Raw genomic sequence first — 27,285 nt, forward strand, 5'->3', positions numbered from 1 at the left:
CATCACGTAATATCGAACTTTGACAGTCCTATCGATACGTTAATAAACGAAAACTAGTTATTTTTAACCCCAAACGTTACCCGAATATTTACGGAAACAGTTTTGTCTAAAAGCAAATTTCGGACTAAACAAAATGTGGAAGTACAAAATTTATCGACTCGCACTTGCTTGCATTACCTTACATCAGTCGCGCTACAAGCCAAATAGTGTCAGTAAAGTAAAACATAAGTTTGCCTGTCACTCGACCAACTCAAGTACACGTCACCGGATAAGGGTTGCACGTTCAGGAAACTAATTCGACATCGACTCAGTGCCCATTGTACACGTGTACTCTAACAGAGGGCAGAAAAAGCCCTTGATTACGTCATTACCCTCTTGTATTGAATGATAAATATATATAAAAAACATTCATATATACATATACGGCAAAAGTAGTGCTTTTCTTTTAAACAATGACTGAAAATTTTACTGGGAACTATAAGCATTGTGGTGGACGGTTAACCAAACACTTTTCAACTTATATAAACACTTTCATCCTAGTATTCGGCATGTTACCAAAGTACCAAGAACAGTTTATTTTTTTTGGAATTTCGCACAAAGCAACTCGAGGGCTATTAGTGCTAGCCGTACCTAATTTAGCAGTGTAAGACTAGAGGGAAGGCAGCTAGTCATCACCACCCACCGTCAACTCTTGGGCTACTCTTTTACCAACGAATAGTGGGATTGACCGTCACATTATAACGCCCCAACGGCTGGGAGGGCGAGCATGATTTGGCGCGACTCGGGCGACCAAGAACAGATAAATTTATAGTTGAAAGTCGATCTCGTTAATACTAGCCAATGTAAACTGTTTTAATAATCTAAATATGATACAAATTATGATTTGCTAAATAATATATACTATTCCTAGAAGTTATCCTCTAACTGAAAAATGACGAATCGTTTTTGAAGAAATATTAGCCTAGTAATTAGTGAATACACAAAACTAAACCATATTTTCGCTTAAACATAAGGCCCAGTATGGCCAGGTGGGTTAAGGCGTTCGACTACTAATCTGATGGTCGCGGGTTCGAATCCCTGTTGCAACAAACATGTACGCCCTTTTAGCAGTGGGGGATTTATAATGTGACCATCAATCCCACTATTCGTTGGTAAAAGAGTAGTCCAAAAGTTGGCGGTGGGTGGTGATGACTAGCTAGCTGCCTTCCCTCTACTTTTACACTGCTAAATTAGGGACGGCTAGCGCAGATAGCCCTTGAGTAGTTTTGCGCGAAATTAAAAAACAAACAAGCTTACAGATATTCATTGTTTACATACATTAACACAAGAAGACTTAAATAACTCATCAAACAACAGTAATAAAGGCTTCTAGATATAGGTAAAACGGAAGGTACTGTACCTCTATAATCAAACACCAGGACCTAGAACTATAGAAGTCGCGGTGGCCCTTTAGTTAACGCACGTGATTATACATTAAATGGGTAGTAATAAATTAAACAAGGTATATTGGTGAAAGAGGTTGGACTCTTATAATCATCGCTACAATAATGTTAGTAATCATAAAATAATTCTGATTATCAACATTTTTAAATTAATTAAATTAATTAAATGGAAAGTAAAACCGAAAAAAAATCATTCGTCAATCTTCGTACCATCATTGTAAACAATTTTATTCATCTCAGCCCTTATTTTGAAACGGTTAAGACAACAATTCTGTAACACAATTTTTCACCATCGACTGAGTCAGTCTATGTATACGTTTAACCAACAGAAAAAAAGACAAGAAAAATAAATATTTTTTTTCCAGGAGACTGAAGTAAGACGAGTTTCTAAGAAGAGCCCATTGAAGTTCTTTCTTAGATAAACAGAACATCGTAAAACAGAAAATGTGAAAAAAGACAGCTGATAACTGTAAAGAGCATGGAAGATGTCTTTAACAGTTAATAGGTTGAAAAGAGAAAGAAACAGCTCAATCATTTCACTTTCTGGAAATCTAGAAATTCTGAATATGTTTATTTCTTCATTAACGTAGTCATTCGCTGTTTTGTTTTTCTGTACGATTCCCGAATAGTTTGTGTAACATTTTTATTTGTGAGTGTAGGTTAACCCTTATTACATATAAATATTGTTAGATTACCTGAAATGCCCCAGCATGGCCAAGCGTGTTAAGGCGTGCGACTCGTAATCTGAGGGTCGCGGGTTCACATCCCCGTCGCGCCAAACATGCTCGCCCTCCCAGCCGTGGGGGAGTTATAATGTGACAGTCAATCCCACTATTCGTTGGTAAAAGAGTAGCCCAAGAGTTAGCGGTGAGTGGTGATAACTAGCTGCCTTCCCTCTAGTCTTACACTACTAAATTATGGATGGCTAGCACAGATAGCCCTCGAGCAGCTTTGTGCGAAATTCAAAAAACAAACAAACAATTACTTGAAATAATTCTATTTGTAGTATGTTACACACTGGTAGCACATAATTAGTATTATAAGAAAGTTCTAATTAACTGTAGCTGTTACAATTTAATGGTTAACTCCAAGAAATTATCGTAACGGTAAAAACACTTAACTATTTGCTCTAAATAATAACATAATTCTTGACACTCATTTGGTTAAACTGGGAATTAATGTTTTTTTCAGTATTGCATTTCATTCAGAATTAAATAGACTCTAAACTAAAACACTGTAAAGGTATTCAGGGCTACTACACCTTAAAAATTCCTTAATAATTATCAGTTATAACATAAAATAAATGCAGTTATTTTATATGTCATTTAAACTGCACGCTGTCTAACTGTTCAACACTGAATATACATTGTTGGTCTGGTATGGCTAGGTGGTTAAAGCGCTCGACTCTCAATCTGAGGGTCGCAGGTTCAAATTCTCGTTATGTCAAACATGCTCGCCATTTCAGCCGTGGGGGCGTTATAAAGTTACAGTCAATCCCACTATTCGCTGGCAAAAGAGTACCCCAAGAGTTGGCGGTGGGTGGTGATGACTAGCTTTCTTCCCTCTAGTCTTACCCTGCTAAATTAGGGACGGCTAGCGCAGATAGACCTCCTGTAGCTTTGTGCAAAATTCAACAAACAAACAAACATTTCTGTTTAATTGTAATTATTTAGCGTGAAGTTTAAGTTAAAAATAAAGTCCAAGAAGTTAATAACGAAACGATTCTTTAAAGTGTTGCCGATCTTTCTGGCGCACTAAGTTTCAATTTTTACACAAGAACTCGTTTATAAAGATTGCCCAAAATTATTTCTGTTAAATTAACTTTCATCCATCTATCGGTTGGTTTGTAAACGTTCTATGCTAACCACTAGCAGCATGTATTCCTTCGTCTAAATACATTCTTGCTTGTGGATTTGAATGAATTGGTATATGTATATATATATATATATACATTATAAGGATCTTGCACTTCGGTCGTATGACCTGAAACATGATATCTTGCCAATAAAAAAAGTGAGACTCAACAAACGCTGCTAACAACAGTAATAATAACAGAGAACATATTGTAAAAGTAAGATTAACACTATGTGTTACATATCCTGTGACCGCACTTTTGTGTTCAATAACCTCATACTAGAATTATGTTGGCAAAACTCACGAAAAATGCGCTTTACTTTTAAAATATTACCCTAAGGCTTCCCCCGATGGAACATCGGTAAGTCTTCGGATGTACAATGCTAAAATCAGAAATTCAATTCCCCTCGTTGGACACAGCAATTAGCCCAATGTGGCTTTGCTATAAGAAAAAAACACACACACACATACATACCCTAAGCCTCACCCAATCATTTTAAAATGTGTTCAATGAAAATGCTAGGAATCTCTCTAGTTTCCTAATTAAAGAAAATTTACTTCAATTCATTAAGTTTGATTTTACTAAAATATTCATATCCAACATATGTAATAAGTGTTATTATTGAATGTGGCATATTTGAACCTGAAATATGATAAATTTAAAAGAACATATCAGTATATTGATGCTAAAATTGATATATAAAATTGATTCAGTATATTGATATGTTCTTTTCCCACTGTTTTATTAATTTCTTTGAAAACATAGGAAAGTTTCAGAAACAAGTTCTTTCGATCAATTTCCCTGTTTAATTGAAAAAGACTATACTTTTTTAATGTTGAAAACTTCATTAATCTTTATTAAGATCCTATTACTGCAGTCTATACAATATGAAAGTTCTAAATTCGTAGCAATTCAGCTTATTCCTTGTTCTAAGCTATACCTTTTTCCTAAGCCTTTCGTGTGTCGTGCAATTTGTTTATAACCAGTGAGAAAGAGTACTGCTAATATGTTTACCATGACGATTCTTCAGCGCTACAATAGTCATTTCATACGTTCTAAATCCATCTATCCCTTATACACTTTCAGCAAAATTTTCCAGTTCATAGATTATCAAATAGCTAAAATGGTATTAAAATAGTTGTCTCTCGTATGTGACATGACAATCATTGTACTGATCAAATTACACTCCATTTTAGCTTTATATAAATTGTAATAAATATTTATAATTTTCGAAAGAAAAGAAAAACAAACCAAACGTGTATAATAATGCGCCACCAGCACGCTAGCATGCATGACCAGAGGCAAACTTGGATTGATTTTTTTTCATACAAATTTGCCGCAAAACTGATTTGTAAATAAAACCTAATTTTAAATAACATGCTAATGTTGGCTTTCTTATGATACAATCGCGAGTAAAGTAATAATTTAAAAACAGTTTGTAAAGTATCCCCTGCTGTTACTTTCTCTTTGTTGAAAGTGTTTACTAATGATAATTCTAGTTTAATTAACTGTATGGTTAATAGGCTATTACAGGTATGATTTTCTTTTAGTTGGGGTTAGTTCATTTATGTTATGTGAAATGATGGTGAAAAAAAGACTGTGTGTCATACATTATTTTAACACTGGTTAAAAGTAAATGTAATTTAATCACCTCGAATGTAGATTGATATCACGGGATTTCTCCAACAAAGGATAATTTACATTTGTTAATTGTGTGTGTGTTTATTTTATTTCTTAGTAATTGTGCGATTCAAAGTTCATCTTTGAATCACCTTATTTCAATGACTATGGAACAAGTGTCAGAAGATGTAATTTTAAGTTGAGTTCTGGCACCATGAATTCAATGACTATGGGATAGGTGCAAGAAGACGTAATTCTGTGGTGAGCTCTAACACTATGATTCCAATGACTATTGGAAGAGTGCCAAAAAATGTAAATGTGAATTGAGTCCTAGTACTATGAACTCGATGACTATAGGACAGATGGCAAAAGATGTAATTATGAGCTGAATTCTAGCACTATAAGTCCCATGACAATAAAGATTATTAATAAGTATACGCTGTTGAAATAAGTTAGAAGTTTCGTATCACTGGACATCTTGGACCTTATTTCATTAATATCAGTTGCAGTCTCCATATCACTCTTCCTCATGACTTTTTATCGTGTGTAAAATAACCTGTAGAAATATAGCTTTTGACATGTGTGACATTATAAATTATAATAAGTTTCACTGTAATACTAGTTACATTATTTAGCATTTATTACGTAAGAAATCAATCTGTGCACAAAAGTTTGAAAGTTTTATAAATCATTCGCGTGACACAATTATTCTAATTTAATATAATTTCTTTTCGACCTCCTACGACAGCATTTGTATTACATTGCGACAATGATCTTTCTTTGTGTGTCACATCTGTAAACTATATGTGGATTCCATGCACCAAAAGAGAGAAAATCATAATAAATCGAATTTTACAAAGTATGTCTGTGGACTATGATGACATATTTTCCAAACTACTGAGGTTTTCTACGGTGACTTTAAATGTTACACAGGTATGCAAAGTGTTCGAAATTATAGTGAACCTGTACAAGCATATGTAAAGCTTTTTTTTTTGTGAAAAAAACAAACAAACATGACTGTAACATATATTAAAAGCATTAAAATAGAAACTTTAATAACTCACCCTTACTAAATTAATCTTACTTTACAGTGTTCCTTCTAAACGTTTACTCTAGTTTAGAGTGCCATCTACAGCTAGTAAAGGATAACTTAATTACATTTCCCTCGGATTTTTTTGTTGATAATAATATTTGTCTCTTCCGTTAGAAGTGTGACTTTGTTATGCAATATGAATAAGATTAGCATTTAGTTTATAGGTTTCACAAATTTATGTAGTAGTGAATCTCGTAAATATTTTTTTTGTTATAGCCAACAATGTCTTTAAATGTTTTATTAAAACAATTTCATTACGTGAATCGACTTTAGGTAATAGGCTCCTGTTTAACCAAAAGTTTAAATCAGATGCAAATTTACTAATGCGTATGATATTGTTTGGGAATAAACAAAAATAAAAAACAAACGTAATTTCATTTAAGTAACTTAGTTTTGTAACTATTGATCATTAATAACTAGGTAGTCCACAGTGACATAGTGGCATGCCTGCAGACTTACAACCCTAAAAACCGGGTTTCGATACCCATGGTGGGCAAAACATAGATAGCACATTTAACAATAACTAAGCAAAAAGTGACAAAATTTAACAGAATGTTGAATTCGCGTTTAAACTTAAAACATTAAAAGATTTGAAAACACGAAGTTTGCTGAATCTATATTTCGAAGAAATTTAAACGTTAATAAAAGTGTGTATTTTCGGTAATGATTAACTGAATCATTTTATAGCACTTTCATATATTTTCTACCATCCTCTATCTAATATACTAATGCTATTCATGACTTATTGGTTTACATTCTAGGCTTCAGATCAGAATGCCCAAGGTTCGAACAATGATGTGTCGTTGAACATGTGTCCTTCCATCTGTAGCGGCGTTATAGCTGTGACAATCAATTCCGCTGTTTCCCTAAGAGTAGAAGTATTGTCCTCCTTCTGGTCAACAGTTCAAAATTAAAAATAACTATGTCTGAACCTTAGGTGTTTCTGGCCTCAAGTCAGTGTAATATCCAAATTAGCCTTAACAAAACTCGGTAGTGTTTTAAATTTATTAATATGGAAAAACCACGTTTACTAAGTGTATATTTCAGACTACTTGTTTAGCTATCAATACAAAATATATGCTACTCATATTTAGCCTAGTACGTCTTGTACATTAAAGGTTCTTCAGCAAGGTTCGTGAAAATATTTTACGTGGTTTGTACTAATTAACTTTTTTTTTTCATATTTACTTTATTTGTCTGTTTGAACATTACCAAATTTGTCTCCAGATGAAATATGCTCGATTTATTTTCTTGTTGGTCTTCAAAATATATCTGTCTATTTTGTATTTGTTACCTGTTAAATTCAAGAAATCTCAAATTCCATTCACGTATGCCTAGAGTTTCAAATAACAATGTCATATTTCCTATAGAGAGTATAGTTAAACTTTTCCTCGTTAATAAATAAAGGCCAATCTCTGTGTCCTTGAAATGTTCACATAATCACGCTTGAAAACGGCTTTCTTTTTTTTTTTTTTACTTGTTCCTATACTCTTGACAGTAACTTCAAACATGCAACACTTTTATAGCGTATACAAAATTAATATACATGAAGTTAAAACCTTATGGACGAAAAATAAAGCTACATACTAATTCATTCTTGGACAAGTGACGTATTTTTCGTTTTACCAGGTTTCCCGCGATAAACCAGCCTTGGAAGAATTTATTTATAATTCTATTACGCGCATAAATATATAATTACTGTAGTTTTGAAGAAGCAGTGACGCAAAATGTTATTTACACGAGATGCAACCAAAGTTGACCGCAGTGACTGTGAGTCCTGATTTTATGTGTCGTCTACGGTGATTGGTACGGCGAAGACAGTTAACCCTATCAGCGTGCATTAAACAACTTCAAAGCAAATCACTCATGGTTGTAGTGCAAAGGAGGATAGCAAATGCCAGATTGTGCTAATTTAATTATATTTATTATGCTAAATGTTAATCTTCTTTTGGTTATGCGATAAACCAAACTAACCGGCCAGGATACGCCGCTAACTAGAACTCCTACAGTTTTACTCTGTAGTAAAACATCGATCGCCGACCACAGAAATTTTAATTCAACTTTTTAATCAGGCCCTCTTCTCCCAAACTATCCACAGCAAATATATTAGCAATACTGTAAAATCAAGAGGTTGAAGAAAATTTACCCCTAAAAAAAAAAAAGGGGGGTATAAATTTTCGTGCTAGTGATACACATGTTCCTGGGTATATATTATGAAAGCTATGTTCAAAGAGTCCAACATGGCTGGGTGGTTAGGGTGCTCGATTCGTAATCTGAAGGGCGTTGTAAAGTGACGGTCAATCGCATTGTTCGTTAAAAGAGTAGCCCAAGAGTTTGCGGAGGATGGTGATGACTAGCTGCATTCCCTTTAGTCTTACACTACTAAATTAGAGACGGCTAGCGCAAATAGCCCTCGTGTAACTTTGAGAGAAATTCATAAAATAAACAGTCAAAAAACGAACTGTTCAAAGATGGTATTATACATTACTGACATCAGTACATTTAAAAACCATTTCATATATATACTAACATGACTTACATTAGAGTTATCACAGTAATGTAAAAGCGTGTGTACCTTGCACACAAATCCTTACAAGTAACATGGTATACATATAAATTCTCACTGCAACACATCGTATATATATATATATATTAATATAGAGTGCAACAGCTTCATGAGAGTGATTAAATGTACAACAAACTAAATTGTTCATTCCTGTAAATGAAACTTACCGCTGTCCCTGCAGGGGAACAACATGATAGATACTATATAGATAATCAAAATATGATGAATGCTACCTGAACATAGTAACTACTACTTAAGGTACTACTTAGATATCCTGAACATAGTAAATAGTGCATCAATAACTAAATTTCATTTCAAAAAAAGAGTAGGTTGATCGTGTTTTTTTACATGCTCTTGCAAATTACATCATATGACTCAATAATATTGTTTTAATAACGTATGTGAAAGTAGTGAATGCTTAGTGTCAGTTTAAAAATCATAAGTTTCATTGCTCAGAGGCGCGCATAAAATGTTAAATTTTTTTTCTTAACATATCACAAAACATCATAAAACTAAAGAAACCTTAGCACTGTCATACTTAAATATCATCAAAGCATTGAACTTTCGTCTTTATGAATGGAAACTAATTGTATTACTGATTCACATGTTGAGAAAATATGTTCTTTTCTTATATTCTTTACGCCTTTGTTTCTTGCATCCTCGGATGTTCTTGGCAATTAATGCTAAAACGTTATGGATAATTGATATAGAATTTTCTTGTAAATTCCAAAATTTGGCAAAGTGAATATCTGTTGACTGTCCTGACTCTTAGTTTTCAAATATTGTTTTTTGTCGTTACCAAATACTTAAATTTATGAAAACTAACACCTTTGTAGCTGAAATTTCGTGCAACATGAAATTTACTTATCATTCATATCACTGAGACGTGTGTTTTTGAACAATAACTGACTAAATATTTTCGTTTGATTAGCTTCACATGCACTGCTACTTTTTTCGCGTAAATAATTTAAATCATAACATAAAATAATTTCATTAAGCTTTCTGTTTATAAAATACAACTTTTAAGTTTTTATTTTAAACCTAACGGAGGTAAATTGGGTTAATTTAATTGTAAACCGGCTTCGTTTAATAGGAATGCACTTCATGGGAATAAAAACAAAATCTGTAATTTTTTTAAACTAATAACAGTGCAAAATTTCATCGACGCTGTCCCTGAAACTGTCACGTGATATCAGCGTGTAACAATATACTGTTTGATATATGGAATGAAGCTGACTTTATCCAGATCTTGAAGATACCTATGATAAGGTATTAGTAACAAATGGAAAGTCATCAGTTCATGCCAGATAATTAATGTGACAGTTCGTTTTCTTTTTCCTTTTCTTTTTCATTGCGCATCTCTTCATTTATGTCCTTAGGTAATCTTAATTAAATAAAACTGATACGGGTGAATTCATCTATTTACGATAGCTTATTTTAAAGTGACTTTAAGGTTCAAATAAATGTGCAGGTTTAAATTTCATTTTTAGATTCTTTGAATTTTTCTCATTACGTATTTCCAGGAATAAATAAATAATCAGAAAAATTAGTTGAAAATAATTATTGCAACGAGGTACATATGAAATGAATTATAGGTTTTTCATTGATAAATTAGTCTCCATCTGCTATTTCTTTTTGGCATTTTAAAGTATAATTTCATTTAATAATTCTTCTTAAATAAATAAAAGTATAATTTCAAGAAAATTAACACATGAAGCGCATGATACATTACACGGTTGTAGTTAATTGTAAATTAACCATTGCATAAAAGCGCTTTTTTTCTGATTTTTGGTAATTTTGTAATAGTATCTTATGACAAAAGTTTATTCTGATCACCTTACAAACAAAACATGTTTCGAGTTTACATTATTAGCAGATTATCAAAGAGACAAAAACATCAAGAAATTTGTTTTTCGACAAATATTAATATTAGAATTCAATTACTTTTAGATTTTCATATATTTTGAGATAGCTCAACCAAGTCAGATCTTCCAAAGAATTTCGTATTGCATATAATGTTAATCAGAAATCAGATTATTTACACCAGTACAACAGAATAAAATCTCCCACGATAAATGATGCCCAAAGACTAATAGACTAACTTTTTTCTTATGTGTGTGTATTTTCTTATAGCACAGCGACATGGATCTATCTGCTGAGTCCACCGAGGGGAATCGAACTCCTGATTTTAGCGTTGTAAATCCACAGGCTTACAACTGTACCAGCGGGGGACTTCTTGTGTGGGTGCATTCATATAACAGTTTTTATTTAAAATCATCTAAGATGTACTAGATATTAGCAAGTGTGATTTAACTTAATACGTTTTTGTCACTATATAACCATAATAAATCGTTACAAAATTGGTAGACAGGAAATATCAAATAGTTTATGATTTAATTTAAAATATTTTTCAACATTTCTTAAGTTGATAGTGAATAAATTTTATCTCCCTCCGTTTGCCCTCTGATTAAAAATTGAAATTAGTGAAGCATGGATTACGTGGTACAGAGAAAGGTTTGTTTATTTTTTTAATTTCGTGGAAAGCTACACGACGACTATCTACACTTTGCAAGATTAGAGGGAAAGCAGCTAGTCATCACAATCCACCGCTAACTTTTAGGCTACTGTTTTACCAAAGAATAGTGGGATTGACTGTCATATTATAACACCACAACGACTAAACATGTTTTTTATGACGGGTATTCGAACCTGCGACTCTCAGATTACCAGTCGAAGTCCCTAGCCATATGGCCATGCTGGGCTATAGAGAAAAGAATAGGAGTCAGCGTAATGTAATTTAACTTTGGAAATGGCACGCATTGTTTCAAAAACTATTTCAGAAGGTGTTTAATGTGTTTTTTTTCTCCATTGCCAATCAAAATATCAAGCCTGACCTTAAATGAAACTGCTACAAGTATAACCTTGTTCCAGACAATGTTCATTGATCTTAACACCCGACTTCATTTGCGTTAACACAACAGTATGAATTTTAGCTTTAGCTTCTTACTCCTTGTTTTTCTAAAGCCATTAACATTTTTCTTTTCTTCAAATATTTCTATTTCCTGAGCAATAAATTTCCACATTTTTGTTCTCTATCAAGCTAACTGAAATCTAATTTTATAAAACAGCATAAATCTTTTACTCTCTATTCATTAACTTTTGGCAAGTAATGACTTTTAATTATATCCTGCAATAAATAGGATTCTTGATAAAATAAATGTATATTCTGACAAAAAAGATTGCAAATCCTTTAACGCTTTAAGTTTAAGGTTTTTACATGAAAAATATTGGGTATTACCTGGACATTCCTTTTTAGTCTGGGATGAAGGATGAATAATGTCCTGTAATAAAGAAAAAGAGGATTATCTAGCAATACGCCATATTACTGAAATAAAATGAATGATGTTATAATAGATCAGCGATGGAACTATGGACAGGCTTGTATAGTTTGTATAAGACCAAATACTTACCTCCAAACAGTTCAAGTGAATGTTTTATACCAAGTATTTGTTAATCTTATTCACATTATTTTCTTCACATGCACATATCAAACAACTCAACACTTGTGAAACTGTATTTGGTGGCTGCATACACTACCATCAAACAATTTTATTATGTGTACCATCCCGTTCGTAGTTTCAGTGGGAACCTAGAAATGTTGGAAGACGTTTTTGTCTCTCTGTGTAATTATACTTTCTATCTTAATCAAAAGTGTCCCCAGTGACTCACCGATAAGTTCGAAGACTTATAACGCTAAAAACCGGGTTTTGATACGGTGGTGAGCACAGTACTAGTAGTTTAATGTGTATCTTTGCCATTAACAAATACAAAACAACAACAACAAACTTAATCAAAAATTAAATCAGTTCTGAAGACGCAAAACCACGTAGAATATAGAAAAAAAGTGGGGCTCAGTAGCGAGAGCAAACTTAAGGTGATCACTGTGGTTAATTGGCATGCAAAGTTGTGGATAAAAACGTTTGAACTGCGATACGCTTATCAACACGCTCCGTACTTTTAGTTGTGGGAAAATTGTAATCGTGACAACCAGTTCCACTATTTGGTTAAGAATAGCTGCGTAGGAAAAGGATTTTCTCACTGCAGTTCTAAATTAGGAATGGCAATACCTTAACCTCGGGACTCTGAGCAGGTCATTTAGACTACATATTACATAATATAAAATTCAGGTTCAAGACGCCAAGTACCGTTCACTTTGTCTCCTAACATCCTACTCTGTATAGGAACCACGAATCACTTAATTTTATGTAACTATGTTGATTTTTAACTGTTTTAAACTTGATGTTATCATTGTATACAGAGTTTACGATGTCTTATGCAGTATATCAGTGTCTTATCATGTAACAGTGTTCATTGTTTTATCAAAATCTGTATGATTTACAGTCATAATAAGTTGAGTACCAGTCATTTCCTAGGGCAACACGCACAACAACCAGAGTTTTATAAAATATCTTTTAATTATAACTGTTTGTTATTGAACATTATACTCTCAGAATTATAGAACTATGCTTAAAATACATTTGAGTATAGTAACTAATTGAGATAAAATTAAGAAAATAGCAAAATACTATATAATTGTAAGTATAAGTTGATATAAACGTATTTACACGTACTATATCAAAATTCATAATGATACTGTTTAATTATCATTTAATCTATAAATAATTTTATAAAAATGTAGAATGATTAAAAAATAGTTACACTGCTTTCCCAACAAGCTTTCACAGTACTGGTATTTTCAAAATGAACGACATCATATGGGCTGAACAGCCACGTCAAAGAGGGTTCACGTATTTCACACTGTTAACCATAGGTAGAACAACCAGAAGAAACTAGCACTCATAGGGTTTTACTTGGCTATGTAAACCTAATAACAAGACAAACTGCCACTTTATCACAGCTCATGTCGAACACCTTGATCTTGAACTTTCGATCAGCAGCCCACCATGCCATCCACTGGACGAAACCCAGTTCAAGGTTGGGATGAAAAGGTGATGGCATTTCTGGATTACATTTCGACTTATTTTGATCCTATAAAAATGTTTCAACAAAGAATGACACTTAGGAGAATGGAGATTTGAAGGCGTTAGTAAAATCTATACCTATTTCCATAACAAGAGCAGAATATTTGTTTAATGAGGATATTTCAAGAGCTTATCTTCAATCATAGCAATTGATCGTGGACCCTGTAAAAATGACCCAATTAAGTATTTCTTCCCATTCTCTAATTTTACTACTTCTTAATAAGCTGTACTGATGTTAAAAGCTTGTTGAACATATTGCCTTAGAACTGTACTGATGTAGTGAAACTGTTGAACATATTACATAGAACTCCATTGAGAGTATTGTAATATGTTTTCGACTTTTTCTATTCGGCATTTCTTATTACAAGTATTGCTGCATTAAGTAAAATGCAGTATCGTAAATAACATTATAAGCCTTATGCGCATAAAAGTGTGTTTATTATTTCACTGTAATATCTTTCCATTTTATAAGTTTTTAGTGTGTGTTCCGTTTTCATCTCATCTTACAAATAGAACGTTCTTAAATTAATCTAATTTTGTCTAATCAGAGAGACGTTTCTGAAATATTTGTTTTTGATTGCTATTATGACTTTTTTGCCTTTTTTTTTCTTTTACAATATATAATTTTTCTGTTGCGTTTAAACAGTTTTGTAGATATGCTTGGTTATATTATCGACAACTCCTTATTTTGTTTTGAAAAAAACTAATGTTTCTAAGAAAGTCCAGATTTGGTAACACTCAAATATAAAGCAAAATTACTCAATTAATCTTACAAAAGTTCAAGAAAATTTTATCTACAAAAAACAACATGACTTTGGAATATAACAAAGTCATATCTTGTGTTTTCTGTTTCTTTGCTAGATATTCGCTCTGAGATGCACCAGGATTATCTGCTCTACCCGTCCCTAATTTGAATGTGATTCCTAGCATAAATGCAGCTATAATCAACATCACCCACAACAATAACTGCGGTAAGGAACGTGAATCACGGCAGACGTTCAAATTCACAGTTCGTTACGGTAACCATTTGGCCACGCCCGGTTCTTATATAGTCATATGAAAACGTTAGGACACTCTATGAAAGCCTGTGTATTTTTGTAAAATGTTTGGATATATAGATATTTAATCTCAATTTTAACAATACTGAGAGATTATAGGAATATAACTAAACAGTTAAAACTGAAGAAAAGACTTTTCAAGATCTTCTGTAAATGTAATTCTACAAAAATGCATATTCTAACTGAGAAAAAAGTTAGGACACCCTTACCCCCTAATAGCTAGTGTTACCCCCTTTGGCTGAAATAACTGCAGTGAGACGATTCTTGTAGCCATTTTTTCTTCAGTTTTAATTGTTTAGTTATATTCCTATAATCTCTCAGTATTGTTAAAATTGATATTAAATATTTACATATCCAAAAATGTTACAAAAATACACAGGCTTTCATAGGGTGTCCTAACTTTTTCACATGACTGTATTGTAATATTAGTCAGTTATTAATAAATTTGTAGATAAATTATCATTGAGACTTACATTGAAAACGGATATATAATGATGTGTTTTTTTAAATATTACACACTCTCTTAAAAGTAATGGTGTTAGCTTTTATCTTATGCTTTAATGTTAACCGACAATAGCGTGCCTTCGTGTTTTTAATTATGGTGTATGATTTTAGCTTTGACTTTTTCCTAAGGTAGCCACTCTTTGTGAAGATTAAAATTTTATTTGATATTTCTTGAACTTTAATTTTATTTGAATTGTGTTATCATACAGTGATATAAATTTCATAAGTACCACTAAAATTTGCTCAACTTCGAACTTAAAAACGACACTAATTGAGGATGCATTATTAATATGAAAAAATGCATGATCTTATTCACGAAATAAGCTGTCGGTGATTTCAAAGAAATCAAAGATACGTTGGGAGAGTTTTAGTGAAGTGTACAAATTATTAATGAAGGCACGCTATCGTTTAATGTTACAATTTCTTAGTTTCTATCACATAAGGAAACTTACAAACACGAAGTAAGACATACTGCTTTCTTTTAAATATAATCAAAATAAGCTATTACTACTAATATTAGGTTTATTATTAATCTCAAAGCTGTACAATGTGCTTTGCCAATCGCAAGGATCGAATCCCATGTTTTAGTGTTATAAGCCTTCAAACGTTCTTCTGATCCTCTGAGACGCTGATGTTTGATTCATCATAGCTTAGTAGCTAAGGTACACATGCATCACGAGAAACTATAGTAAAACTGACATTTCTTTCTCAAAACAAAACGAAAATTGTCTACCTGGATGAAAATTTGAAATCTTTGTCCTCAAAACGTTACATCTAATTCTACCTTGTTTATAAGAGATTAAAGTAAACCGAAAAAATACTCCTTTGTTACAGATAAATGTGAAATATGTTTTTATACGAGTCACTTTATCCAAATAAATTATTTAGATATGATCTGAACTGACCACACTACTTCGATAAATATTAAATATTGATTTAGATTTAGTACGTTGTTTACGAAGTTGGAATATTGAAAACTTCATGAATATTAGTTGGCCTCAGAAACAACAACAACAAAAATAATACAATTTTGAGATGAGCTGAAATAATGACAAGAATGATAGTTATTTTGCATTTACTTTTACAATATTTTATTTTTGTAAGCAGATATTTTGGCTAGCATCTGAGTTAGGCATCACTTTCATTAAATAATAAACATCGGAAACTAAAATGTAATGACAACTGACTTAAAAGCAAACAATATGTTGGATAATAAAAAGAGCATAGGCATATGAGCTACATGGTATTGCTTTGGTCACCCATTTTAACTGAAATTATAATATACGAAATATTTATTAAATAAGAAGAAAATATATGATGGGTAATACCTTTACATAAACAAGCTACTTACATAACCAAAGATAGTTATTCATTTATTGCATATAGTGGGAATATTATCTATGCTAGCTGAAGTTTTACTCACACTTTGGATTTTTTTTTTTTAATTGCGTGCGAGATTACAAGAGAAAGAGACATAAATGTTTACCAGGCAACAAGCCTAAGTTGTCCATCCTTGACTGTTCATTACTAACGTTTCTTAAAATATTTGTCTGATAAAAGTAACTTTAATAAAAGTTATATGTATTCCAAACTATACATTTTTACCTCATATATATATATCTTGGTGTCAAAGGATGTCAAACATACTTTATTTTCAGCTCACTTTAAATCTTACTTTGTTTAGAAGTTAATAATATTTGTGAAAGTATAGGATTGGCATCTACTTTCCTTTCCCACCTAATAGCTCAAGTAAACTGTTAGCTATTGGGATAATAAACTCATTATTAATAAATAATTTATTTTATACATTACAACTCTGACTGTCGCAGTTTCTAGTTCAGTTGGTAAATACCCTTTCAAAAATGAATCATATTTTTCGAAGATCAATGTTCTCAGTCTGTAGACTTTTAAAGATAGAAACCAGGTTTCGATATCAGTGGTGAACCAAGTAGAGATATCCTATCGTGTAGCTTTGTTTGCTGCGTTCATTTGACTGCAACAGTCATTTCATCTAGAGACTAATTACGTTATTTAATCCGACCTTTCTGTAATGAAATAACCAAACTCATTTCCTCGTGAAAGACTGTTAACTTTCTCTTTTCAGTAAACATTCCTTTAAAAAATGTCCCCCAGTGGCACAGCGATATACCTACGGACTCACTGCTAGAAACCACCGGGTTTCGATACCCGTGGTACGAAGACCACATATAGCCCATAGTGCAACTTTATGCTTAATTCAACAAACAAATAAATAAAAAATATATAATTTATTATTAATGCATGTCATTATATTTTGTGAAAATATTAACAGAAGTTTCATTTACAAAGTAAATGTGATATTGATCTACGATTGTTTGTTGCTAAGTTCAAAGCTACATAACGGGTTATCTGGAATGTGTCCACCATAGGTATCATAATCCTGTGTTTAGGCATTATAAACTTCTATATTTACAGCTGAACTACTGGTAAGCGTAATCTACGAATATGCTTCGAATGCTCAACCAACATATTTATCTTAGCCGAGTTTATCTTGAGACGCCATTTATTTAAGGTGAAGCTGATCGAAGAAAAGTAACTTACACCAGAAACTAGATAGTTCATTGAATTTTATAAGAAAAACCAGCACATTTCTTCAATAACGAAATGTAACTATCAAAATTGTCAACTTGTAGCGCGTTATCAGCACTTAAAGTGGTATTAACATATTATATTATTAGAATAAGAAAAATACGCGTTTAAAATATACAGAGTTACACCAGTGTAGTTCAGCATAAATCGTTGTAGAAATATTTGCATAAAAGTTAGTCTTAATAAACTATGATTAGTGAATGCTTTAATAATCAGGTATGGACAATAATTTCATTCAGAAGACTAGTTTTTGCCATTTCAGGGATCTTTTTTAATGTGCATAGTGAACTGGTCTTTTTCTCTCTACTGACCTTAACGCCAGTGATGGATAGTTACTGAGTTACTTCAAACATGATATTATAAACGAATTTGAGACTTTTATTTAAATAAAATAAATGTATATTAGTTGCGACTTATGTTGAAAAATAACACATTCAGATTAATTCTATATTTCAAAAAAACAATATTTACTGTAAACGCGACAATTTTCTGTGAGTATACTTTTAGATTCTTGTGATGTATATGTTAATAACTGAGAAACTAGATTAAGCAAGCTTAAATAAAAACTATTATACTTTTATCTCAGCAATAAACTTGCTGCGATTCCATCATTTAATAAATCAATTGATATATTCAATATGAATCTTCTAGCTCCTTTAAAGCGAAAGTTACATTTAAATGAAGAAAAGTGTCCAAATAGTTTGAAAGTAAAAGCAAAGATAATAACACTCAATATAAGTTATTTAATTCACAATGTTGCAATAATATTTTACACATGATATCTGACGCTTTCATACGCCCTGCAAAAGATTGTCTAACTACTGCGTTGTTCTGCAGGTTATGACCAGGTGGTTCGAGCACTCGTCTCGTAATATGGAGGTTAGGGGCTCGAATCCTGTTACATCAAACATGCCCGCCCTTTCAGCTGTGAGAGCGTTATAATTTTATGGTCAATCCCACTATTCGTTGGTAAAAGAGAAATCCAAAAGTTGGTGGGTGGGTGGTGTTTACTAGCTTCCTTCCCTCTAGTCTTACACTGCTAAATTTGGGATGGTTAGTGCAGATAACCCTCGTGTAGCTTTGTGGGAATTCTAAAAACAAACACACAAACTGTAGGATGTATATAGTAAATTTCCGAACTTTTAGAATATACTGTATATTTTATGCTTTTTTAAGGTTTATGAACAAATAGGGCTCAAAATAAATTGTAGGAACTTCCACTGAAATTTTCTACGCAGGAAATATACAAATTCTATAGTTGTTGTGTTTTAAAAAAAATTGATAATTACAAGGATTAAAAATACTTTCCAACATAAGTTCAGTTAACTTAATAATCGGTTAGACAAAAATTGGACACTCAGGGTCGAATACAATCATATTGTTAAAGGGTTTATACACACTTGTGTTCCAAATAAGTATGCAAGCAAGTTATTTTCAATATAAAATACCCTATATGCGAATTGCATCTGTATCCACCCAACATGTAAAAATACCTTTCGCGTATGTGAAAGTTTTAATATAGACATTTCTTCCCTATGAATATATACATTATTAAATATCACTTACTTTAACTGACTAATTTTACTTAAAATTTATTATAGTTATGCTATTGTAATCACACCCCTGCTGTTTAAATACAGAAATATAAGTAATTATTCAAAATACATTTGCTGGCGTTTTCTCCTGGTCATGGTAATATATATATATATATATTTGTACAAGTCAATATGTTACCTACCTTTCGGAAATGTTCCAAGCACGATATTGGAAAATGCAAACACGAACAGTATCGAAGTTCTGTCCACGATTTCCTTAATCTTTTAATGTTACTCACGCTTTTTCTCATTTCCGCGGATATTTTCAACTGTGAAATAATTTTAAAATTCGTGGTTTTCGTGCTTAATGGCAAACTTCACTCCTTCTTAGCATCCGTTGCACTTGAAAATGAGTGAGACATCAAATACACATTGAGTAAGATATATTCTCGGCTATAGGCGTTTTACACACACACAGTTGGTACAATAAAAATGTATCGAAACTGCTTTACAAACCTGTTTTGGTAGTTATTGCGATAGAAGTGTTTTTATATGTACGATGTGCTAAAATAAATCAAACTACTATTCAATAACTTCATAGACTTTCTCTCTCGACCAGACGGACTCATTCAATTTAAATGATGACGTCACTTATAAAGTGAATCGTGAGTCTATCATTAATGTCACTGGAATCAAATTTTGAGGTATTTCATTAAACTACTAAAGAATCCTCGCTAAAGATTTCATGTAATTTTTGAATAGAACCAAATTATTAATGACCTAGTGAAAGACAGGTGGTCCCTCTGAAACACGATAGCTATCAAGCCTCCCGGCAAGGGCTGGATAACGAGTGGGAAGTAGGCTAGGTTGCAGTGAAAACCAGTTGTCTATATAGGTACTTGTAGTAGTGACGTACGCTCTCCCAGTTCAAAACTTTTGCAGTGGGTTGTAGAAAATTGACTTTATCTAGAGGTGGTGTCCCAAGATCAGAATTGCACCTGTGCGTTCCATCAGAACGATCTTACTGCATTATATATATATATACTGTACATATACAGCTGTCTGACCTATTCGCTTTTTGTTAGCTTGGAATAATACAATTAAAACAAGAAATAGTTCACAGTGAAAGTCAGACTTAAAATACCCTGATTACAATAGTAACGCCGTTAACAAACCCCATACTCGTTACATCTAAATTTAGGTTAAAATAATATGTTAAAAGCAACTCTATCAATACAGTCAAAACCAGCTTCAACAACATAACAATTATTAATTTTTTTGTACATTTTAAAGTTCAGAAGATAAATCAAGAGATTATGCTGTGCTTACAAATGACGTATTAAAGTACAAAATGATTATATAGTACAATATTATGTAATTTTTCTAATCGCTCCACGTACGCTATGCTTAATTCTCGGGGTGAAATCTTGATATCAGAACTCTGTGTTTAACACATGTTTTTCCTCATAATACAAACAAAATTAAATATATATATCCACGTTTTTAATTTAATGAATGTACCGATACAGGATTAACGCATATGTTTATGTGTATTGCTCTAGTTAGGGTTTAATATGGATATACATATATACACACACACACATATATTTGAGGGCTGTGGGTTCGAATCCCCATCACGCCATACATGCTAGTCTAAAAGTTAGTCGTGATGATTAGCTGCTTTCCATCTCGTCTCTCTAGTCTTACCCTGCTAAATTAAGGACGGCTAGCGGAGATAGTCCTTCCGTAGCTTTGCGCGAAATTCGAAAGAAACCAAGATCTAAAATATTTCTACGTAAGCGTTGTTAAGGGCGATATAAAAAGTTTGTATTAAGTGTAAATTTTTAGAAACAAAAATTAAATTTTTTTACATTTATCTTTAAAATTCTTATTCAATAGTGGTTTTTTAAGTGTTTTAGAAGTTTTAACAACATGTTTCTAAGACTAAGTTCGCTAAAGGTATTTCACATTATTTACATTTTCATATAAAGTTCAGCTGGTTTCATAATTTGACGTCTTTGGATTTACAATGTTAAAATCAGGGTTTCGATATCCCAAGGTAGGCTCAACAGATAGCCCAGTGTGGCTTTGCTATAAGAAAACATACACACTCATAATGTGGTGAACAGCTAAGCATAAAAATAAAAAGAAAACAGGTGACATTTCGATTGCGATTATTTATTTGCTAATTAGCATTCTTGACAAATATTACATAATATTAACTTCAAATAACAATAAAATACACTCATACTCTTTGTAGTTAAAGGAAACATTTATTCGAATCCCTATCAAATATATCATCCAATAAAAACTTTACAATTGTGATTGTAATATATTAGTAGACAGTGTTTTGAGATCGTCAGTCAAATCACTAAATCCAGCGCAATAAGTGAATGGAAACTATACCGAAGTATTACAAACCGTTGTAAATACTATACCAATTTACCATAACCTCTGTGATTTGCTTTTGTGCTGATGTGTTTTAATTTTGAATGGAGTCTTATTAGTGTTATAAGTGTTATTTCTTCATGGATATGTCTTAAATATTAGAGAAATTTCACTGAGCAAACTCTCTAGACTAACAGCGAAAATGTTGAAAATTGTTGCTCTTTCTGAATACCTTAAATTAAGTAAAAACTTGAGGATAATATACTAGAAGAAGAAAAATAAGATGTGAAGTAAACTCAGTTTAATATAGATATGTTAGTCCTTGAAATTTGATATTTAGTGTCATAATGCGTAAGTTCTGATAAAGCAAAATTATGTTTTAGAAACATCGTATGTGGAGTGGGCATGTTTATTTTACATGCATATGGACAATGGGTATCAACTGTGATGTTTTATATCTGCTTTTACGAAAAATCGGTTTGTAGTTTGTTGTTAAGCGCGAAGCTACACATGGATTATCTATGCTATACGCACCATGGGTATTGAAATCCGGTTTGTAGCGTTATAACTTGCAACGGTGCCATTGGGAAATAAGGAATCTGATTATAGTAATTCAATGCATTTCGTTTCGGGAAGATGCCCAAAATAAAAATAATCTGTAGATTATATAAAGGATAATATACTTCTCGTGATTTGAAATTATATGTAGGCAATAACTTGCATCACAGCACACTTGAATTGTCCCCAATGAGCCAGTGGTACGTTTACAACATAACAACGCCAACATCCGGAGTTCGATTCCCCACGATGGCCAGAGCTAGCTCTTTCTATGGTTATGTACGACAGAAACAACAATATACAAGTCTCTGCATTTCAAAGTAATAGCAGGTGTAACCGTAATGCACTATGAGAGGCTCATGAGAGTCGTTTGTTTTTCTTCTGGAAATATGTCAGTGGCAGTATAAATATTAAAATCACATAAGAATAAAATTATTCATGTCCACTAGCCTTGATTAGTTAAATAACATTAGAATCTTTATCTTAGGTTGTTGTTTTTTTTATCAAAAACGAATAAATAGTACATTTTGAAAGTATTTGTAAAAAATTAAAAATCCCATAATGATTGATGGGATTTGAAAACGAAATGCAATTGTAGAACTAATGTTGTACCAGCTATGGAAATAAATAGTGTTTCGGTTTTTGTCCTAAACATATCAGTAAAGGTTTAATGTATATAGACTGTATGCATACAGTTTATGCATACCACACGTAATAAAAGAGGAAATTGGAAAAAAATATCAGCAACGTTCCTAAAGACTACCTCAAATGATTGATCTTCATTTAGCAAGAACTAGAGCTATGAAGTCCGTGCATTTTAAAAGAAAATTAACGTTTCTTAACACATTTCAAATCATTTTTAATTGATTTGACAGATCAAAATGCAAAAGCCTAGGAGGATTTAAGGAAAAACAAATAAAATTCTCAAATTACAATACAATAATCGGTATGATCGACTATCATACAAACTGGCATATATATACTTTTTCGGTGAAGAAATTTATTAAGCAGCTTTTACAGTATCTTCGCTCTATTTTGTTCTATAACAAATGTTCTTGTTTTTGTGGTTAATACGAATTTTTGTCACAAATTACATCTAGGTAACTTATGTAGCCAGTAGACTAAAAAAAGCAGTTATAAAACTGATTTTCAGTGTCAAAAAATAGAATAGGTTCTTAAATGAAGAACTTAAGTTTACAGTTTGTTGGGATACTTGAAGGTGACGGTTGCAGAAATTGAACACTGACAAAATGATATAGCGAATAAAATATTATTAATGATCTTGGAAATGGAATCATTAGTTTTAAAGATTATTATGAGAAAGAAGTAAAATTGATGAGAAGTTTTACCAGTTTTCTTATTTTAATCATTCTGACCTGTTATCATAACTGTATTGGCCATCAAATTACTTCAGAATATATAAAAACGAGGAACGCGCTTCACTAACAAGCCAGTACTAATATTGTCTCAAATACGCGTTCTTCCCTAGAAATCCAGTACTAGTTTTGTCTCAAATATGGGCGCCTTTCGCCTTTTCGACTTTTTAAAAAAACAAATACTAGTATTGTCTCAAATGCGATATGTAATTTTGTTTTCTTCCCTTTTCTCACACTGATTTTCTTACATCAATTTCTGTTACTTTTTCACCTTTAAAACAAATAAAAACGTAACAAATAAACTTCAAGATTAAACATTTTTACTAGCACTTTCATCTTTTCAGTTTTTTAAGCATAAATATAATTCTCATTGATGAAATTTGAATCAAATGACCTGAACCCCAGAAAAGTTATTACTTTTGTTGTTCTCTCCCCCAGCGGCACAGAGGTATGTCTGTGGACTCACAGATATATATATGCAAAAACGGCTCGTTTGGGTTGAGAAAATATTTTACATAGAAGGTCGAAACGTTGTTCGCTCTTCTATGTAAAATATTTTCTCAACCCAAACGAGCCGTTTTTGCATATATATTTATCTACAAGTGGGTTTTCTCGACATTACGGACTCACAGATAGCCCACTGTGTAACTGTGCTTGATTCCAAATAATCCAATCTAATTGTTGGTCTTCCAACGTGTCGCCTGTGCGACATCCCAACATGATTCAAAACACCAACTAAAGCTCTAATGGCACAGCGGAATGTTTGCAGCCTTACAATGCTAGAAACCGGATTTCGATACCCATGGTGGGCAGAGCACATATAGGCCATCTTGTAGCTTTGTGTTTAACTTCAAACACAATTTACAAATATCTGTAAAATGCCTATACGTGGTTGAAGAAATACGACACCCACATTCTAATAGTCCAACTCTTTTTCCTCCTAACTTATCTCATGAATAATAAAATAAATTTGATTTAAGAACTAAACTGAAATGAATTATCACAAGTCACACAAGACACAGGGTGACCAGTACTCTCTCACATAAATAGTATTAAGCTTCGAAATATTTTAACAAAATTGAAAAAGTTATTATTATTAAATTATGTGATAAAAATAAGCTATTTGTAGTACTATATAAAAATAATATCTAAATAAAATAAACGGATACCTCCAAAACACAAAGTCATTAAAAAATAAACTGAATAACAACCTAATACTTTCAACTGAAAATAAAATACAAAGTCCTCACAAAAAAATTGCCAAAGTATCCACATCACCAGAAAAGTCACTTAAACCATTTTTTGTTGTTTGTGCAAAGCTACACAGTGGGCTGGCTACCTGCTCTCTTTTCATCGCGGGGAATTGAACCTCACATCTTAGCATTACAAGTTCGTAAACCTGCTACTGTCCCATCAGGGAACTCACAGTTGTGTACTAGCGTCATTCTGAGTACCCGAGGACAATAAAAAAGTAATGTTTACAAGATTAATTGTTTTTGGCATATATGTCGTCCACAGTGGGCATTTCTTGACTCATAAACAGTATACAACACTGTCTCTAAAACTTGTTTTTACCTAACTATAGTGTATGAAAGAATTTTTTAATAGATAGAGAAACGAAAACATATCTATACAAAAACAACAATTCTTTTCAGCCTGGATGCTGTATCTCTATATTCAGCTATACAGTTAGACAAGACTATAAGGAATGTAGTTGAAATTTACAGAACCATCTCCATGTTTTTGACATGAGATGTTTTAATATAGAGAACGTTAAGTAAACGCTCTAAATACACTATGTGGCTTGGTTAGTGTTAAGCGCAATGCTACACAGCGGGTCATCATTGTTCTTCTCACCATAGGTATCGAAACCAGATTTATAGCGTCGTAAGCCTGCAGACTTAACGCTGAACTATGGAAGGCAATACGACACAGAATGCGTTCACTTAAACAAAAGAAAGAGACAAAAGGAGAAAAAAGCATGGTTGCTTCCTTGTCCGTCATATTAATGTGCACAATGTTCGAACAATATTATAGTAACAAGTCTAATTAAACCTTACATGTTAGTTAAGTTAATCGATAACATATTCGGAAAACAAAAATGGAATCATGAACGAGAGCCATTCATATACTTTGTTAAATTTTTAGTACATTTCACACAAGCATTAAATTTAAGTAAATTAATTCCCTATATCTCACTTGTTTTTACGTACACATTTGTCACAAAAGAAGGAAACAAGATTGATCGTCACATTAAAATACTCTTATGGTGAACGAGCGAGCATGAATATGGAAGAAGACACTAATTCAACAAGAACCATTATCTTTCCTTTCTTTTAAAAACATGGACCTAAACTTGCCATTCCATACGTCATCCCCAAACCACAAGAATTCTTCAGATGCACTTATTATAGGTGCAAAATTTCAGCTTTCTAGATTCTTTCCTCCTGGGGTTATGGCGGTCACTCTTCTTTTCTATGTGGTTTTTCGCTATCTTGCCTCATAAACAGATGCGCACGCGAATGCGCACATTCATATGGATAAAATAAGTAATACCGAGGTACACACCAGCAAAACCTGCTTAGTAAGAGTGCAAACTATTAGGTTTTTAGGATCCTTCCTGTTTGAGCTATGACAGCCACTCTTCTTTTCTATGTTATTTTCTCTAACTTGTATCATAAAAAATGCTCAGGAAAATAGATAAGTAATAATACCCAGATGCACACTCTCAGGGTCTAGTAACGCTATCATGATATTAAAGAAAACAGAGGAGTTTCTGAACATTACGTCAGTAACCATGGTGTGTCAAAAAGACATTGTTCTGTTAATGCCAAGACATTCTCTGTAGATGTACCTCATTTTTATGTAGAAAATGCAAAGAAGTTCTACACATACAAAAATATCCAAACCTAAACAAAAATTAACATGGTCCACTTAAAATACCTACCTCTTTGCTTTCCACCGTTAGGCAGTCCCCATTAAAATCATTCCTCTATATCTCTCGCATAAAGTTTATATAAATGTATGTTCCTTCACTTCTTTATTGGAATAATATTTTCAAATTTATCTTAATTCGTTGCATTAAATATAAAAAATTATTTTAATAAAACGTTTTATAATTTTACAATATCCTATTATCAAAATAAAATTAAAGGTAAGAGCTTTTCTGAAAGTCATGTTGCTTTAATTAATGTTTTGTTGAGTCTTTTAAAACATATTAACGACACATTTTGTCATTGCACTATGAAGAATATTTTATCGGTTATTATTAATCTATTCCAAGTGGAAGTTTAATTTCTTATCTAATTCAATATCTTACGAAATTATATATATATTTTAACGTTATTTTGACTCATATTTGTATCTACATTTCAGTTGGCAGTATTTGTTTAATTCTAAACAAAGTAATATATATATATTTGGGTGAAGTCATAGTAAAGTAGGTTTTGGTTTAAGTAATTCATAACAAAGACACCAAATTGAAAGATACAAATCATTTACAAAGTTTAATGGCAATTCACTAATAATAATAAAAAAGAGTTATACCAAACAACAGCAAAAAGGAAATTGTCCCAGCATTGTTTTAATCGGGTGGTAAACGTGTTACGCCTAACTCTGTC

The 27,285-nt window shown here is 32.2% G+C and overlaps 1 protein-coding gene and 1 long non-coding RNA gene across 15 annotated transcripts in view; one reads left to right on the forward strand and one right to left on the reverse strand.

Annotated features, from left to right (window-relative positions):
• LOC143253232 (uncharacterized) overlaps positions 1–14,969 on the forward strand; it is a 34,984-nt gene extending 20,015 nt beyond the window's left edge. Inside the window, exons 2-3 of the long non-coding RNA XR_013029456.1 lie at positions 10,710–10,816; positions 14,480–14,969. This is a non-coding gene — a long non-coding RNA (uncharacterized LOC143253232). The remainder of the gene's footprint in view (positions 1–10,709; positions 10,817–14,479) is intronic.
• The window catches only part of LOC143253229 (uncharacterized), a 146,306-nt gene that overhangs the window by 70,269 nt on the left and 48,752 nt on the right, over positions 1–27,285 (reverse strand). For all 14 annotated transcript variants that reach the window (XR_013029455.1, XM_076506722.1, XM_076506716.1 and 11 more), the window contains one exon: positions 11,875–11,917. Coding sequence is in view for 13 of the 14 variants with exons in the window: in XM_076506722.1 (XP_076362837.1) it covers positions 11,875–11,917 (43 nt within the window). In the remaining variant the exon portion in view is untranslated. The remainder of the gene's footprint in view (positions 1–11,874; positions 11,918–27,285) is intronic.

This window comes from Tachypleus tridentatus, chromosome 6, assembly GCF_004210375.1.
Source record: "Tachypleus tridentatus isolate NWPU-2018 chromosome 6, ASM421037v1, whole genome shotgun sequence".
Classification (NCBI taxonomy): Eukaryota; Metazoa; Arthropoda; class Merostomata; order Xiphosura; family Limulidae; genus Tachypleus; species Tachypleus tridentatus.